Here is an 18189-nt window from a genome sequence, read left to right as displayed (position 1 = left end):
TTCTATATAATTTTTATTGCAGATCAAAGACTTCAGCTGCTGCATCAGGTTTGGCTAAAAACCAGATTACGTATCGTCTTCTATTTTTATTTCCTTTTCTAATAACTTAATTAATCCTTTAAACTTCCTATGCAATTATCAATTGCCCTAACTTGCTCAAATAGAATTACCAAAATGTTCAAAATCTAAACACAATCATTTTTAAATTTGGGCAGAAAGCTTGAGGAGAAATCCATATTTAACATAAGTGTCTTCAGGCATGGTAGACATGTCTGAAGAAGGGATTCTATAACTTAAATTTTTATGAGCTTAAAAGCAGATCCACCCAATGAAAATTCATTATTCCAGACCATCAGAAAGGTAATTATTTCAGACCCTCTGAAAAGAAAACTGTGTGCTTTCGGGCAAAGCGTCTTTTAAAAATTCTTTTCATCTCAGGTTATTCGTTATTTCTGTATACCACCGGCAAAACACATTGCAGAACACTAGATTTTTGAGAAGGCAAGAAACAGATTTCTATTTACCTGCGTGTAGTCTTCTGAAACTAATATAAATCCATTATTATCGATGAGGTAACAGTTAATATTCTATAAAGTAACAAAAATGTGTGTTAAGTCTTTCATTTCAATATTGTATTTTTCACTCAAAGAGGAAATAATGTGTATGTTTTGGTTTTAAAAATTAATCTATAGTGTAGTAACTGAATGAAACTCCACTGAGATTCAAGTGACATAATAGCAGTGTTCCAATATCTCAGGGGCTGCCACGAAGAAGAGGGACTCAAGCTATTCTCCAAAGCACCTGAGTGCAGGACAAGAAGCAATTGATGGAAACTAATCAAGGAGAGAAGCAACCTAGAACTAAGGAGAAATTTCCTGACAGTTAATCAGTGGCTGCTTTAATAAGAGATTGGACAATCATTTGTCTAAAATGATACAGGGTTTCTTACCTAAGCAGATGGTTGGATTAGAAGACTCCAAGGTCCCTTCCAACTCTATTATTCTATTCTATTCTATTTTATTCTATTCATGATCTTGGAAAAAGAGAACTGGAGAAATGTCTGGCAAACTGCAAGAGCCAAACATGGATATTATAGGGTTTATACACTTGTTTCATGAAGTGACCATTCGAGAAAGGAGAACTGTACACAGAGAAGCACATTTATGGGATTAAACGCTTTAGAAACCAGTATATACTAGAATAGATATATAAGAGGTTTCTGAAAAGAGCCCAAGATCTAACTTCATCAATAAATGCCTTGTATTTCTACATTTTTCTAACCAAGAAATGAAAACTGATACTGAAATTCATAATTTTTCACATTTATTTTTAATTGCTGCATTTTAAATTTATACTGACATATCAAAGTTTTTTTCAAAAGGTAAGACCTAAGGGCAATGAACTGAATATTCATTAGAAAAACTTGTATACATCTGAAAAATCAGAATAAGAGCATCCTCTCAAACATTTTTTCCCAACATTCAGACTTGGAAGTTTGAATAAAAATAACTTTATATTAAAAATGCTACTCATTGAAAAGATTGGCTGCCACATTAAAGGGCAGGTTAGTCATTTAACAAGACTAAACAGTAAATCATTTCCTGAACTATGCCACTTCAGGTTTTAGTTAAATTGTGGTGGCGTAGTTAAATATTTTGCCATCAAATACATATACACACAGTCCATAAAAATATCACGTCAGGGAGAAGACAGGAATAGATTATTTTTCAAATGTCAATGATTTTTTTTACACTAAATATTTTCCTTTTGGAAACATTCAGGCATGATATAGTATAGTCCATATTTACTACTACATTCTTGGTAAATAAGACCTTAGTTTTGAACAAGGAAAATACTCAAAGCTAATTCTCCATGTCATCTTCTAAAATTACATCTCAGTTTCACAGCCAGGCATCAGTCTACCCAGGAGATAGAATATCATTTCTAAACACACACTTGTTTGTTTCGTGTTAGTATGAATATATGCTTTGCATAATTGTCTGTCATTTCATTGCTAAGAAAAATTGGCAGTGCATGTATGAAATACCTTGCTTACCTCATCATCACAGCTTATAGAACAGCGGCCATCAAGAGACGTGCACTGTACAAGGATTGATAGTTTTGAAACAAGTTTAGAATTTTCGTCTTCTGGATGCAGAGAAATCTATAACTTTTAGGTATAATATGGGGTGCAATAAAATAAATAAATATTTGATTTTTTGTGTTCATAAATCTGTTATGGTAACATGGAACAATTAATTTACTGTTGCAAAATAAGACACCGAGTCAACACAAAAGTGCACTATGCTTGAATGCAATAAATATCTCTCTGATCCAAAAATGTCTTCAGACATTTGGAAGAACAGTTGGAAATGAGAAATAAATTTGAGTTATCCCCATTTGGTGACTTGTGCCCCACATTTTGAATGATTTCTCTTGGCACTTATATTAAACTCCAAAAAAAATAAATTTTGGCTCATTAGACTATTTAAGCCGGGTTTCATCTTTAACTGACGATGGTGACCACATGATGGAATTTATTTACCAAAATATTTTCTGTCAGTTGTATTTAACTTGCAGAAATAACAGATTTTGTCAGATGTTTTCCTGAGTCTCTCCAGCTTTATTGCTAGCCAGTGACTCAAGTTTTTTTAATACTCAATAATAACATACCTGTCTACTAGCAGTCCAGAATTTCCTTTGGAAAAACTCCAGTTTCATCTGGATACCTACAGCTGATTGAAATGATGAACAACAGGTATTTTAAAAGCTGTTTTCATACAGAGATTTACAAGTCCATTTTTTATAATCTGAAAAGTGTAAAACAAGAGGATATAACTACACAATTCTACATCAAATAAAATAGGACAACAAAGTGGGCAGCAAGTAAAATTTAACAAATAGATTTTCAGTCTGAGGAGGTTAGATATTTAAGCAGGGATTTGGATAGACACAAAGTTCTTTATTTGATATTAAACATCTCTGATTCACTCTAACCTCATCTGGGATCCTGGTTGGGCTTCTATAGCAAACCTAATACTAAAGAGCCCCTAAATAACTTTATATTAATCCTAATGTATTCAAATATGAATCTTATTCCTGCATAGCTCTGAGCAAGTATGGCAATATCTTGGAGTCAAAATTTGATCCTAAAGTGGTTTATATTTCATTATCTAAGAAAAGGTCTTCATTATTTTCTACTATAACTTAGTGCAGCAGCCCCCAATCTTTGCAGCTTGGAGGCCCGGTGGGGAGGAGAGGGGAATTGGGCCACCTGAGCAGTGCATGCAGCCCAACAGCAAGTTGAGCTGTGTGCCCGACCACCTCTCATGTGGCCCGGTTCCAAATAGGCCATGACCCGGTAGCAGATTGTGGCCTAGGGGCTGGGGACCCTTGACTTGGTGTACATATAGTATGTACTGATATACTCATGGATAAACTAAGAATTTTAGGCTCCAAAATGCAGTTCCAAAACTATATTGGTTTATCCATGTATTGTATGGCACTAGCTGTAATACTTGTTTTTAAAGTATGTATGTATATATACTTGAGGACAAGCCAAACCAAAACACCATGAAAAATTTGCCACCTGCATATAAGCCAAGTGTGAAAATTTAAAACAAATAATAATAATAACAATAAAGTCCTGCAGAATATATTTAAAAAGCATACAGTTTTAAGAGTCAGCTTATCCGTAGGGGACAGGTTTTTCATGATGTTTTGGTTAAAATTTGAGAGTCAGCTTATTCCCAGCTGTGCTTACCTGCAAGTATATACATTAAGAACAATGACTGAAGTATAATTGGCCTAAGGAATAAAAATACAAAAGCATTTTAATTACATTTCTAACTACTTTATTAGAAGCATCCCCTTTATGCTGGACTCTTGGTTATTTTATGGACACAGCCATGTTTTTTCTCTACAGAAAGGTGGAAGCAGTTTGTTCTCTTCAAATTTTTAAAACTCTTGCTTATGGTATGCTTGCCTTGCTTTGCTAGCACAGATATTGCAGAAAGGTATAAAGGGACAGGCCATCTGTTACACATTCATATCAGCCATTCTGCCCCTTGGTCACCTCGATTGCAGATCCTTCTGAGTTCTAGTAATGCTGAACAGTCTCCCATCCAAATACTAACTAAGCCTGATCCTTCTTAGATGCCAAGCTAAGATTCAGTAGGAATTGTCACTTGCTGAGGCTAACTCAGGTTATGTAATATTTACCACTGGAAAAAAAAGGTTAAAATCCTGGATTGGGCTGTGCAAAACTGTTACTTCATGAGAATGGGGGAAAGTGAGAACGGTTGATTTACTTTTATTGGTGTCATTTTTACTTTAATGATTGGCTGGTGCTGTTTAAATGGATTATGTAGGAAATCAAATATCAGGTAGAGTCTTTTGATCTGTTCCAGCTTACTATTATTCAGGCAGAACACCTGCCATTTTCAGTGGGAATTTTCCTTCTTTAAAATAGCATGACTAGATTTATCTCTGTTTTCCCAGGTGTGCAAACCACTATGATATCTTACACTTTTGGCACATTGGACACAGATACCATCAACTTAACTCTAGTATTTGGGATGTAAAACTGAGACTGTGAAGTCAAAACAATAGAATGATCAAATAAACATCTCACATGATACTTTGATGATAGAAAGTAGGGGGGGGTGGTTCTCCCACATGAATTTAATGGGATCAATGAAGAAATTCAGGTAGTCATGCTGGGATGTAGTACTAATTTTCTTTCAATTCTTATATACACAGTTTAGCTACTTGAATTAGTGTGACTTTTTGTTCTCTACAGTAAATGTTTAGGTGATATCATGTTCTATGGACTAATCAAATATATTCTTGACAAACTTCAACACTGGACACTATCTAACAAAATGAAAACCAATGAAGAGAAAAATACAGTTTTACTTGTACGTACTTAAAATTAAATGTGCAGGCACAGTTTAGGTGAAACTTTGTTCAATAACAGTAACTATGAGAAGGATCTTGAAGTTTTAGTGGACAATCACTTAAATTATGAGCCAGCAGTGTGCAACAACATACAAAAAAGCCAACACAATCCTAGGTTGCATTAACAGTGGGATGTAATCAAGATTACGTGGTATTAGTACCACTTTATAAAGCCTTAGTAAGACGACACTTAGAATACTGCATCCAGTTTTGGTCACCATATTATAAAATAGAATAGAATTCTTTATTGGCTAAGTGTGATTGGACACCCAAGGAATTTGTCTTTGGTACATATGCTCTCAGTGTACATAAGAGAACAAAATACATTCATCAAGAATAAAAAGACACAACACTTAGTGATAGTCAAAGTTACTAATAAGCTATCAAATCGTACTAGGAAACAAATAAAAACAATATAAATTGAAAGATACAAGCAACATGGTTATAGTCATAAATGGGAAGAAATAGAGACTAGGAAGGAAGAAAAGAATAATAGTAATAGATTCTTAGTAAATTATTGACAATGTTGTGGGAATTATTTGTTAAGCAGAGTGATGGCATTCGGGAAAAAACTGTCCTTGTGTCTAGTTGTTCTGGTGCACTGACAAATTCCTTGCATGTCGAAACATACTAAATAAATAATTCTGTCTAAAATTAACCAGTGGAAAGGGGTTGCCTTGAGAAATTGTAGTTGCCCCATTACTGGAGGCTTTTAAGAAGAGACTGTGGACAGTCACTTGTCTGGAATTGTACAGTGTCTCCTGCTTGAGCAGGTGGTTGGACTAGAAGACCCCCAAGGTCCCCTCCAACTCTATTACTACGTTATATTTCAATCTTTTTGAAGTCAGCATCTGAAGTAAACACTCCACAACACTCTGAAATCTAAAATAATAATGAATTAAGAGTTTGTATTCCTGCCTTTGCCCCAGGAACTGGAAACACTTAGAGGGGATTCTCCAGGTATTTTATTCCCTATGATAACAATCCTGTGAGGTAGGTTAAGCTGCAAGTGACTGGCCCAAAGTCACCTTGTCAGTTTCCAGGGCTGGGGGGGAAACTGATTCCCTCCATTCCTAACTAATATTACAATCACCTTATCATACTGACTTCTTAGAACAAAAGTTAAAATGAGCCATCAAAATAGAGAGCTACAAAAGATATTTTACAACAATTAAGCTGCCTTTCTGCCGTTTAGAAACCTGGTACAGTGACCTGTCAAGTTACTGGATCAGTTGTGGGACACAGTGTCAGATTCAAAGAATCACGGCCATCCACTAAATTGCATCATAGAGGATTTATTCAAGCTGATAAACAAGAATCTGATTAAAATTCAACACTAAATTGTTGACCGATCAGGTAATTAAATAGAGATTGGAGTTGGACCATTTGAGGGATACAACAATTCTAAACTGAGGATGCAATTAATTCTGTCCCCTCTCAGCTCTGGTTGCTCTTCTCTTACACAGAGGTACTTATTATTCTAGTGATCTACTAAACAAGGGAGTAGGGTATCTATAACTACAGCTTTATTCAAATGATAAAGAAGCCATTTACATAATTTTGCATCAAATACAGTTAAGGTACACAATTGATAGAAAATAAAATAGGATTATTATTCATGGTATCCAGACAGCATTGCATTAAGGCCCATTAAATGAAGTTTATTTGTGTAATTAGAGCCCATTACTCCATGTATAACATTTATCTGAATAGTCCACGTATAACATTTATCTGAAAATAAGCTCGAAATTGGTCTGCAATACAGAAGGTTAAAAAACAACAAACCCGAATGCTCTCTTCAATGTATTTCCTCATAAGGGAATCAGAGAGTAGTTAAGAAGATAAATGCACATTTATTTTATTTAATTAATATTGCCGCCAAGGCGGCTTACAGAATATAAAACCATATTTAAAACAATAAAAACTAACAAAAAGAATCAAATAAATTAATATAGTACAATATAACAAAATCACCCACACCTCCCAACCTTGTGACAGTAGATCACACAAGCCATTTGATGGGATCCACCCCGCTCTGGGTTTTCCAGACTCTCTGGCAGAACCAGGACTTCAGCGCCTTCCAGAAGCGTATTAGAATGGGGGCCTTTCCTAATATGTAGGGAAATGAGGTTCCAGAGAGAGGGAGCCAACACAGAGAAGGCCCTTCTTCTTGGTCCCACCAGGTATATCTCCCTCAGGGATGGGCCCCGCAACATTCCCTGCCTCCCCATTCTGATGGATTGAGTAGATGTGACCAGCAAGAGATGGTCCCTCAGATAACCTGGTCCCAAGCCATGAAGGGCTTTAAAGGTGATAATCAGCACCTTGAATTGCACCCGGAAGCAAATCAGCAGCCAAAGTAGCTCCCACAGGAAAGGTGATATATGTGCATACCAGGGTCTACACAAAACCATGTGGGCCACTTCATTTTGCACCAACTGGAGCTTGCAGATGCTCTTCAAGGGCAGCCCCATGTAGAGCGTGTTGGAACAGTGACTAGGGCATGAGTGACTGTGAGTAGGGACTGTTGGTCCAGGAAAGGGCATAACTGGTGCACAACCTGCAGTTGTGCAAAGGCCCTCCTGGCCACAATTGCCACCTGCTCTATGAGCAGGAGTTATGAAAACCCCTAGATTATGCACAGGGTTTGTTTGGAATAGTGCCACCCCATCCAAATGTGGCAGTTCTCCCTGAGCCAACGAATCCCAGACCCAAAGCCACTTGGTCTTGCAAGGGTTTAGTTTCAACCCGTTGCTCCCCGTCCAGCTCCTAACAGCCTTTAGGCACTGCAAGAGGGAAGACACATTTATTATAGTCTCTCTCTCTCTCTCTCTCTCTCTCTCTCTCTCTCTCTCTCTCTCTCTCACACACACACACACACACACACACACACACACACACACACACAAACACAAATCAGTCACAGATATGGGCCCCACATCTTCTGTATACAAAAATGAGGAAACATTTGTCCTGTATTTTTAATAAGGATGTTGACATGCTGACATTTATGGAGGAGATTACCTGTTAAGAGATATACAGGCTAAATTCCTTAAAAGCAGCTTATCCATTTGTTATCATTATCCACTATTAGGCATTTCTTTATTTAATATTTGTACAAAATATGTGGCATTTTCTAATCTCTGCAAAGGATAGTAGAACTCTGTTTTGTACAATGATCTTTAGTGCTCAATATAAACATAAAGTACTTACTATGTTGGCTGAGAGCCTGCTAGCCTGAAGTACTCTGCTCTTTCATTTTAAGCCATGTTAAAATACAAAGTCATTAATTAAATCCCAGAAAGATGTTGATGTAAATGGCAATGTTAGGATTTTCCTTTTTATAATCTGCATTCATTTATGGCCCTTCAACATTTTTTTAAGATTAGGGCAGTTGTATTTGTAATTAATTGCAGGTGTGCCAGGTAAGGTTCCTTTGACATTAACTTCAGAAGTTAAATGATAATCACCAGATCCAAGAAAAGCTCCTGATGTCGAAATTGCTTTTTACAGTAATTCACTGAAGCATTAAGAACAGAGAAGCATAAGGCCTCGTCCCGAGAGCTGTTAAAGGGGGGTGGCACCTGCTAAGCTTCAATCATTTGAAGTCATCAACAAAAATGCAGTATGTTGTGTGTTACTACAGTGAATGCTTTTGGCTTCTTTTTCAAATGTTATTAATTTGGTATATTTGTACAAGTAAAAGAGGACCATATTTCCATAAATGAAGTTCCAATCTCTTTCTGGGTTAAGCAGAAAGATGTAAAAGAGAGTTTTAAATTCAGATAATGAACACTGGGAACTCTGATGCCAAGAAAACATGTCCCTTGGTGTTCTGACCTAGGCTTCCTGAGACAGTAAAAAGCACATGCTTAGTCCCCCAAAACATCTTTTTTATTTCAACAGCTGTGAATTATGTTTATTCACAGCCCATAATGAGCCCCCAAATAGTTGTAAAAGTCCTACTGTAGGCTGCCAAAGTCCTTCGGGATAAGGCTGATAAGGACCCACCTTTATCTTCCTTGACACGCTGCCAAAGACTTAATCGGTAATTAGCTTTGCAAGGCCACAAGGAACACAGAATCAAAAGGGAGCTTCAGAATGTAAACCAACCAGAACTAACAAAGTTGCTTCCTGCAAAGGCTCATTTAGTCATGCTGGCCACCTGACCACGGCGACATCTCCAGACAGCGCTGGCTCTTTGGCTTTGAAACGGAGATGAGAGTCAAAAACTACTAGCACATATGTGCGAGGGAAACCTTTATCTAACATGATTCTCCTGGTGTATACTCTCTCCTCCAACAGAAGACAAACAATTGTTTACATATTAATTTATAATTCAATGCACACAAACACAAAAGCCAATTTTAAACAATAGCTGAAAGTATGCTCATTTCAGAGACTGTAGTCACAGCTATCCATTGCTCTTGCCCCTTGAAAGTGCCCCTATGCAGTGATCAGAAGACCACCAAACTGTGTGGTTACCATGTTTCTTTCTCTTTCATGTCACCACCAATCACAAGATGACAGATCAGTGAAAAATGGTGAGAATCCATTTTAAGCTTCTAGTAGTGTAAAGTCACATATTTAGAATTTCTTCTTAAAAACCTCCAGTGTTGGAACATTCACACTTCCGATGCAAGTTGTTCCACTGATTAATTGTTCTAACCATCAGGAAATTTTTTCTTAGTTCTAGGTTGCTTCTCCCCTTGATTAGTTTTAGACAAGAACCCATTGCTTCTTGTCCTGCATTCAGGTGCTTTGGAGAATAGCTTACTTCTTCTCCTTTGTGGTAACCCCTAAACCATTGGAACACTGTTGCTTCCCTCCTTTATTAGTTTCCACCCATTGCTTTATTGTATTTGTCTTCATTCAGCTTCTTTGGTAACTCAAACAGGGAGAATAGAAGTTGTCAGGTGTTGATGATCCTTCGCATGTTATCTAAAATATTGTCACCTTTGACATGTGTGAAATAGATTTGTCATCATTGTTCTAAAAGCACAAATCAACTACATTTTCTTCAAAGCCGTTGTTCAAATATGAAAGGAACTATAGTTTCCCCACGGTTTTCAAGTTCTTAACTATCCCATCTCCGCAAAAAGCAAGATTCTTCCCAGAAATTTCAGTGAAACTTCCAAAGTTTTACTGAAAAAGAATAGTTCAGATTTCAGAAATCTTACCAAGAGATCATTTTTCCTACATTATTGCACATCTTCACAGCCCAAAGGTTGGCATTCCACTGTTTTCTAGACTGCTTTATTTTCTCTTTGTAGGACTGATCACCAACACTTGCTTTATCTTCAGTGTAGAGGTTGAAATCCTTCCCTTTGTATAGTTCCCAGTCTCTGGGGATTATAGCAGCAATTTTTTAAATGCAGCTGCATTAAAAAAATCATCAATGGGGAAATTCTAGAATCTTTTCTAAAGCTCCAAAGAAAAGGGATTTTATTTTATAGGTATGGTAAGTGGTGGAATCCTATTGGTTTAACAACTGGTTCGGTGGACTTGCAAGCACAGTTTTTAGAACACTCATCTTCCGCATTACTGCTGGGAAGGAAAACAGTTGAAGCGTGGCAATCCGCTCTGCCACGTGTTTCAACTGAGAAGATAAAGTTCAGTAAAGTGCAGGTGTGGGTGGGCAGGTTCACTTGATCGTCGGAGCAAACCAGTTTGCTCCCAGCTGATCGTCGGAGCTATTGGTTTGCCCGAATCAGTCCGAACCAGTCCCACCCCTGAATATGGTCCTTCTCCCCAACCTCCACAAATATTTCCTGTATTTGAACCAACTGTTCTTCATCATATTGAATATAATGGAGGAGGGATAGGATCTTTCACTTTGTTCACCAGGAGGGCAATCAATCTGCACTTAAAGCATATGTAACTCATAACATCTTCTAGGAAGAAAACAAAAGTGGCCTATATTCTTTACAAGAGCAGTTCTTTTCATCCCTGTGCGCCATTAAGAAAGCAATGCTACTACACATCTCTCCTCTGCAAAACTTATATTTGGTCTCCCTGTTCACTTGCTTGGTGGTGAGTTTTTTCTGTGGAGCGTGATTCCTAAAGCTTTTCTGAAACCGCTTGTAACTAACTCAGTAAGAAGCAATCTGTAATGCCTCTTAAGATTCAAAAAGACCAGAAACCAATTACAAATCAACTGAGATTAGGAAGGAATCTAGTATTTCCTATCTTTTGCTATCTTTAATTGAGTCAAAGATTTGACCTTGCTTGCTGAGCCTCGTATAAATCACTTTCCAGTGCTTCATTGCTTGCATAACATAAAAGTACAAAATTGATATATACAGAATTTTATTTTCTGACTACAGAGTTGCTGTATTTAAAGACACAGAATAATAGAGAAAGTACATAATAATGTTGTAAAGTCACATTCTTGAGTTTTTATCGTTAGGTTTCAAAATGGGCCTATTTCAGACTGTGCTTACTTGCTGTGGCAATAAAATCATCAAATCAACATTTCAACAGTGTTTCTCTATTCCTACCTTCTTAAACTATATGGACAATGGTCTGCCTGTTTAATAAACTCAATACATTTGATGATAGGCTGTTTTGTTTAAGGGATATTAACTGAGGCCACTATTTCCTAACAGCCTTACCAGGAAAAAAAAAACATTTACAGCAATGCTTTTATTCCAACAGACCTTCAAAAAATAATCCTCACTTTCATCCCTTTTAATCACCAAAGAACAGGAACCATCAGCGCTGCCATTTCTTATCTAACAAAGCCTGCACTTACTACTCTTACAACAATGCTGTAATCTCCTTTACTAATTGACAAAACCCATCTTTCTTTAGTACAATTTTTGCAGGCATGCTACATCTGGAGTTCTTAAAAATGCCTACCTATAGGAAAAGCCAACGTGGAACCAGGGTGGTCCACAGACAGAGGCATAGAAAATCTACTGAAATATAGACGTGTGGCATAGAAGATTTATTCACTTCAAAAATCAGGAATCTGAAATACATAATCACTTATAACCCAAATGCCCTCCATCACACACCCAAACAGGAACTTCTAAGTCTCACTTCTCTTACCCACGGATTTTGCACCAAGAAAAAAAAAAGGAGTTGTTTGACTGAAGCATCCAGAATAGAACAATCAAGGAACTCCGCTTCTACATATTTTTGAAGGCTAGAATGAGGAAATTATCAGAGAGTTATCCCACCACCCTTACCTCTGCAAACCATAACATATTGTGTAAGTATATAGAGCAGAACAGAGGTGGTATTTTACCGGTTTGGACCGGTTCGCCTGTACCGGTAGCGGAAATCACGGGTGGCCCCACCCACCCATCCCAGCTCTATGCCATCCCATTTAGCACCCTTTTCACCAAAAGTGTATGCGCGGAAGGCTGTGTGTATTCGTGGAGGCACACACTCACATTTACAAACTGGTAGAGAAGGTAAGTAAAAACCACCCCTGGAGCAGAACCTTTTAAGATAGAACAATGGAGCTGGGTAACTAATAAATTCAAATACATACCTACATACCACACACACACACACACACACACACACACACACACACACACACACACACACACATATCAAGTAATTAAGTTATACTATAAATCTTTAAGTAATTGAATATTTGCTTTAAAGCAGGGCTGTTAAACTCGCAGCCCACAGGCTGGATGTGTCACGTGCTGGCCATGTCCACGCCCAGTTTAGCAAAGGGGGGGGGGGAGTTGTGATACATCACGTGATGATGCAGTGGCGATGCGAGTGTGACACCACTGCTTTAAAGGCTTCACTGACATCTATAAAATGTTCTTTAATAACAGCTGTTCTGGGATTCACTGCCATTGAAATTATGGTTACAGTTCAGGAAGACCTGATTAACATCATTAGAAAATACCTGACCAATGTAAGGGATTGATTGAGAGACAGACATAAATATATAAAATAAAGAGGGAATACCTAATTTTTAATCTAGCTTTTTTTCAGAAATTTTTTAAAAAAACAATACTAAATGATCAGTGCTAATTATCTTCAACAATTAGGAAATAAAAGTTACTTTTATAAATAAATATACATAGACTACTTGGAAATGCATGTTAGTCCCACAAGCTGCAACACTTACCGTATTTTAATGGATATTTCAAATGCTCTGCAAACTTTGTGGAGGAATTTCCCTCCCCCCTCCAAATCTTGGGCAACTTTTAGGGCTGGCTTATATAAACTGCTAAGCCATAATTTAGTTTGCTTGATTTTGGCTTAATGTGATGCATGAATCTCTCCTCTGTGTCTACGCAGCCAAATGTAGACTGTTTCAGTACTGTCTATATTTAATGTAGATATATTTCGATACTGTTTATTTTTTAAAAATTTTCTTAAAATAAGCATATATTTTTGTTTCTCTAACAGAATGTTAACCAGTTAATATATCATAAACAACAAACAATACCAACCCCCTCCCCCTGCTGCAGCATGCATAATAAAATGAGGCAGTGGCCTAAAGCGTACAGCAACTCAAGGCACTTCTGAAATGCAAACAACTGTCCTTTAGGGTTTAATGTTCTATTACAAAGGAGTCCTGACCATGATGTTTATAATAGAATTAAATATAATTCGTTATCCTTGAGATCATGAACAAGATTAGACAGAAGAACATTCTTGCAATTGTTAGGCATCCATAAATCATGTTGTGGCTATTTTAATGTATAGCAGGTTTTTTTTTTTTTCAAATGAACAAAACTTCCTTTTTTCACTAAAAATTGATTTATTCCCATTTATGTTCAAGCAAAATAAAGAATCCATTTAATAAGAATAAAAAAAAAATGTGACAACTTTTTCTGAGGGGGTTAGAGTGTAGTCTATTAGCCAGGAAAAAGCTCCTTAGGTTGATATGGGAAAATGATAATGTTACAGGATTCAATTAAAATTAAAACAATTTGAGCAGAACCCTATGTATCATCCCCACCCCAAGGGCAAATAACATCAGCACTTGTCTTTCAAAATTAACAAAATGAACAAGCAAAAAAGTATAAAAAATACCCAGACAAAATCAGATTCTTTGCAACTCACTCTCTAGCCTGAATATTTTCTTCCACCTGGCACAAACTCTAAGGTATTTTTATTATGTGTTCGTTTTCTTTGACATAATTATCAGACCTCTATTAAGACTTTAGCCGTCTCAAAGTATGTAATCTATAACAATCAACGGGTGTATCAAATCATACAACAGCTCTTGAAAAATTAAAACAAAATAGTTAAAATAAAATGCAATTTCAATGATCAAATAGGTGCAAATACCATAGAATACTTTTCATCAAAAGTCAAGCAATGAAAATTTTTCAAAATGTATTAATCCAAACTCACTAGGATGGGACTAGCCATATCAGACATTTTCACTGCTGTAACACTATAGACATGCCTATACTTAAAGAATGGTCTATTTAACAGCACTCTGCCATTTTCATAAACAGCATGTAGGTTTGTAGTGGATTTTATAAATAAAAGTGACCAATTTTGGAAATGTCCAGCAGTAAAATCAGTATAATTCCTACTCAACTGAGAGTTCCAAAGATTTAATACTTCTGACAACAGCACAACTGTGGCATGTGTGGTGAATAACAAGGGTTCACTTACACATACCTTGCTTTCCTCTCCATCTTCATATATGGGTAGAAAAATGGTTTATATAGTCTAAAGAAATCTGTTTGCAGTTATGAAAAAAATCTCAAAAGTTTTATATGATATTGTAGTAGATCTAAAAAATACGTAGTTGCTTACTACACCAGTTGATAAAAAGGGATGGTTTTCCCTTTGACAAGCATTTAGAAGGAAAAGCATGATAGATGATAGATACAGATATACACATATATAGAAATATCTCTAGAAACAACCAATCATCAGCAAGCAGAAATATTCAATGTATCATTCATGTTGAACAGTATCACACAGAAATTGTTCAACAGATCCATACATTAATGTCCTGAGAAATGCCACATAAAGTAGTAACAGAGATATTTTCTATGTGGTTCTCAAATTTATACTGTTGATTAAACCGTTATAGATTGCTAAATAAAGCCAACTACTATGTAGTGGACTCAATTAAATATGTTAAATAAGAAAGGATGAGATTGTTTTCCAGAGGATTCTGGGTAGCAGCTCTGATTATGTTTTGACAATGATTGTACTAACCAGGTCAATGGGAACTGTAGTTTCACCATATCTGATGTATCATACAACAGAGAACAATAGAAAAGGCATAGAACACAGAAAAGAACTTTGGAGGTCTTCTCGTACAAGCCCCTGCTCAACCTATACTATTTTGGACAAATAGTTGTCTAGTCTCTTCTTGAAAACCTACAGTGATGGAGCAGTCATAACTTTTTGAGGTAAGCCATTCCACGTATTAATTGTTCTCACTGACCACATGCTATTTAGCTCGATTATAGAAACTGTCCACTGCCCATTTACAAAAAATGGGATACATTTGTGAAACAGCCATTTAGAACATGTTTGCCTGAAAAAAAGGAATAAATATTGCAATGGTAGACCTTAAGGGCATAGTAAAAATATAACACATTGATTTGGAAAATTAAATAATAAGTTAAGAAGACAAAAAACTTTCAAGAATACCTGAAAAGTCAGCTTAGTGATATTCATTTTTACACTGAGGGACATCTTCTGAAAACATGCTACACTTCCCTCACTTTTATACTATAAATTATAATATAGTATTATATTGTATATGTACTCTAAATACCCTACATAAATTCTTTTACTTCTTGTCAATTTTTTCTTTCTCAAGGCAATCTCAACTCTACATTTCACCTTCCTTCTTCCTATCAGTACTCTATTTTGTCTATTTTTTACTAAAAACCAATAGGATTGTTGAGGTTTCAAATAAAATGATAGTTTTTAAGATGAAATGCTTCAAAACAACTCATTATTTTCACAGTAATAAAAATAATATACAGGATGAATAATTTCATAATCATATCCTGTTTATCAAAAAAATAGACAAATGCATGTAGGAAGCACTATAAGTTAGAATACCCGAGTAGCCGCTAAGCTGAAAAAACAAACAAACAAACAAACATGAATAATGAAAAGTCAAAGCTAGAGTCTCCTTTGATGTAAATTGGGTGATCTATCATGTCTAAAAATGAAATTAAGTTAAATATATGGCTTTTAAGAAGAGACCAGAAATGATCTAAATAAACAACACGTAAATCCTATATTTAATCTCAGACATGTTTTTCTAATTCTCCTCTTTCTTGATCCCTTTTGTTGCTATTACTTTTATGTCAAGTTTCATCTGTTTCCATTTATGGTAACAACTATATGAACTTACTAATTAACTTTAATCATGCTTATCTCCCCAGCATTTTTCCGTATCTACAAAGATGTACATTGCACACAGCGATATATGCAAGCTGGGAATTGATTGATTGAAGCCTATGTGGCTGCCATCACGAAACAGGCAGACACATGAAATTTGATTTAAAGACTCTTGGCTACTTCTTTATTTAACTTGCAATTAAATGTAAGCTTAACCAGCCTTCTTAGATCCTTAGAATAGCACTAGACTCATAAGGCCCCCTTTTCCGCAAACCGAAATTCTGTTTCACAGGATAGATGGAGTGCAGAAAGCAATTCCTAGACCTGGGCCAGGTTGCCAAAACATTTTATTCCCCACCTTAAAAGACTCCTGTCTCTTCTTGTCCTACAGTGAAGCCTACACTTCATAACTACCATGGCAATAAATTACTTTTTGCAAGGCTGGTGCTTACATTAAAAAGTAAATAAAATCAAGCTGATTCTCTAATGGAATTCAAAATGTAAGCAAAAGATAAGGTGCATTAAACTGTGGTACGTCCAGCATAGAATGCCTTTGCCTAACATTGGAAAGATCAAATGACCCTGGACCTAATTTCCCTCCTAGTAGCTAACTTTTGAAGGGGGTTGAACATATTCTTTTATGTATCAGTAGCCATTGAGGAAATCTGAGACAATGTCAGAGACAAGAATCAAAGTTTTGAACCAGGTTCAATATAATATAATACGATATCCTGTGAACCCTCTGGCAGCAATGTTTTCCCCCCTTTACAAATCACCATCTTCAACTTCAGTCAACAGGCAAAAGTAACTGACATGCTACACACTCATATAACTGAGGATTTACTGAAAATTATCTATACTAGAACAGCAATACAAAATCCAGATCTATGAGAAATAGATGCTTTACAGATCTGTAGATCTAATTACTGTTTTTAGAAAAGCAATTTAGAGATGCTTTTCCTGAACTGGACTTAACCCTTTTCCTGCCTACTGTTACTCAATTTCAAGTCATTCACAAAATTTCCTTTCTGCTATTAGTTTACAAACCTCAAGCTGTGTATGGAAACCAGCAAAGAAAAATGTAATTTGGAGAAGCAATTTGAAATGAAGAATTGAAAGATATATTAAAAGCTGTCTGCCAACAGTACCACATTACTTTCTTACTCCAAACAGTTTTTCTTGGAAAGAGGATACGAATTAGCCAATTTTGATTTCTGCTGCAAATATTATTGTTAAATATCTTGGATCTTCTTTACAACTGAATTTAGTCAGTGTTTTGTCACAAAACATCAATTCCCTTACTTCACTCAATGTGTGTGTGTGTGTGTGTGTGTGTGTGTGTGTGTGTGTGTGTGTGTGCATGTGCACAAACTAGCTACACTTCCTCATGGAATCTGCAAGATACCAAAGAGAAATTAAGAAGACTGATTACCAAAGTTTTAAATCTGAAAACCTCAATTACAGTTATATAACATGGCTTCTCAGTTTTAACTCTATCTTTCTAGCATCTGAGAAAAGCTGAGTAATAGTCTTATCTTTGAACATTTTAGGATTGACGGCTAGATCATAAAAATTAAGAAAATGCTGACATCAATCTTGAGATAGTTCATCATATTTTATTGTATAATCATACATTAGTTTATTACACTTTGTTTTGTGCCTTTGAATCAGTGTGTCAGCTTTGGAAGCCATATTAACACCGGAAGCTTCCACGCTGCCACATTTTTGTGCTTTGGAAATTAGGAGGGCGATTTAGTAGAGGGAATATAGTTAGACATAATAGTCTAGGTCAGTGTTTCTCAACCTTGGTGACTTTAAGTCCTGTGGACTTCAACTCCCAGAATCCCCCAGCCAGCACAGCTGGCTGGGGAATTCTGGGAGTTGAAATCCACAGGACTTAAAGTCACCAAGGTTGAGAAA

The 18189-nt window shown here is 36.2% G+C and overlaps 1 protein-coding gene across 1 annotated transcript in view; it reads right to left on the bottom strand.

Annotated features, from left to right (window-relative positions):
* Window positions 1-18189, bottom strand: part of CACNA2D3 (calcium voltage-gated channel auxiliary subunit alpha2delta 3) — a 594623-nt gene that overhangs the window by 55164 nt on the left and 521270 nt on the right. The window contains 3 exon segments of the mRNA XM_032208561.1: window positions 525-587; window positions 2057-2101; window positions 2674-2735. Of these exon segments, the coding sequence (XP_032064452.1) occupies window positions 525-587; window positions 2057-2101; window positions 2674-2735 (170 nt within the window).

Source organism: Thamnophis elegans, chromosome 2 (assembly GCF_009769535.1).
Source record: "Thamnophis elegans isolate rThaEle1 chromosome 2, rThaEle1.pri, whole genome shotgun sequence".
NCBI lineage: Eukaryota > Metazoa > Chordata > Lepidosauria > Squamata > Colubridae > Thamnophis > Thamnophis elegans.
The sequence above is the reverse complement of the archived record's forward strand: the minus strand, read 5'-3'. Positions and strand labels throughout refer to the sequence as shown.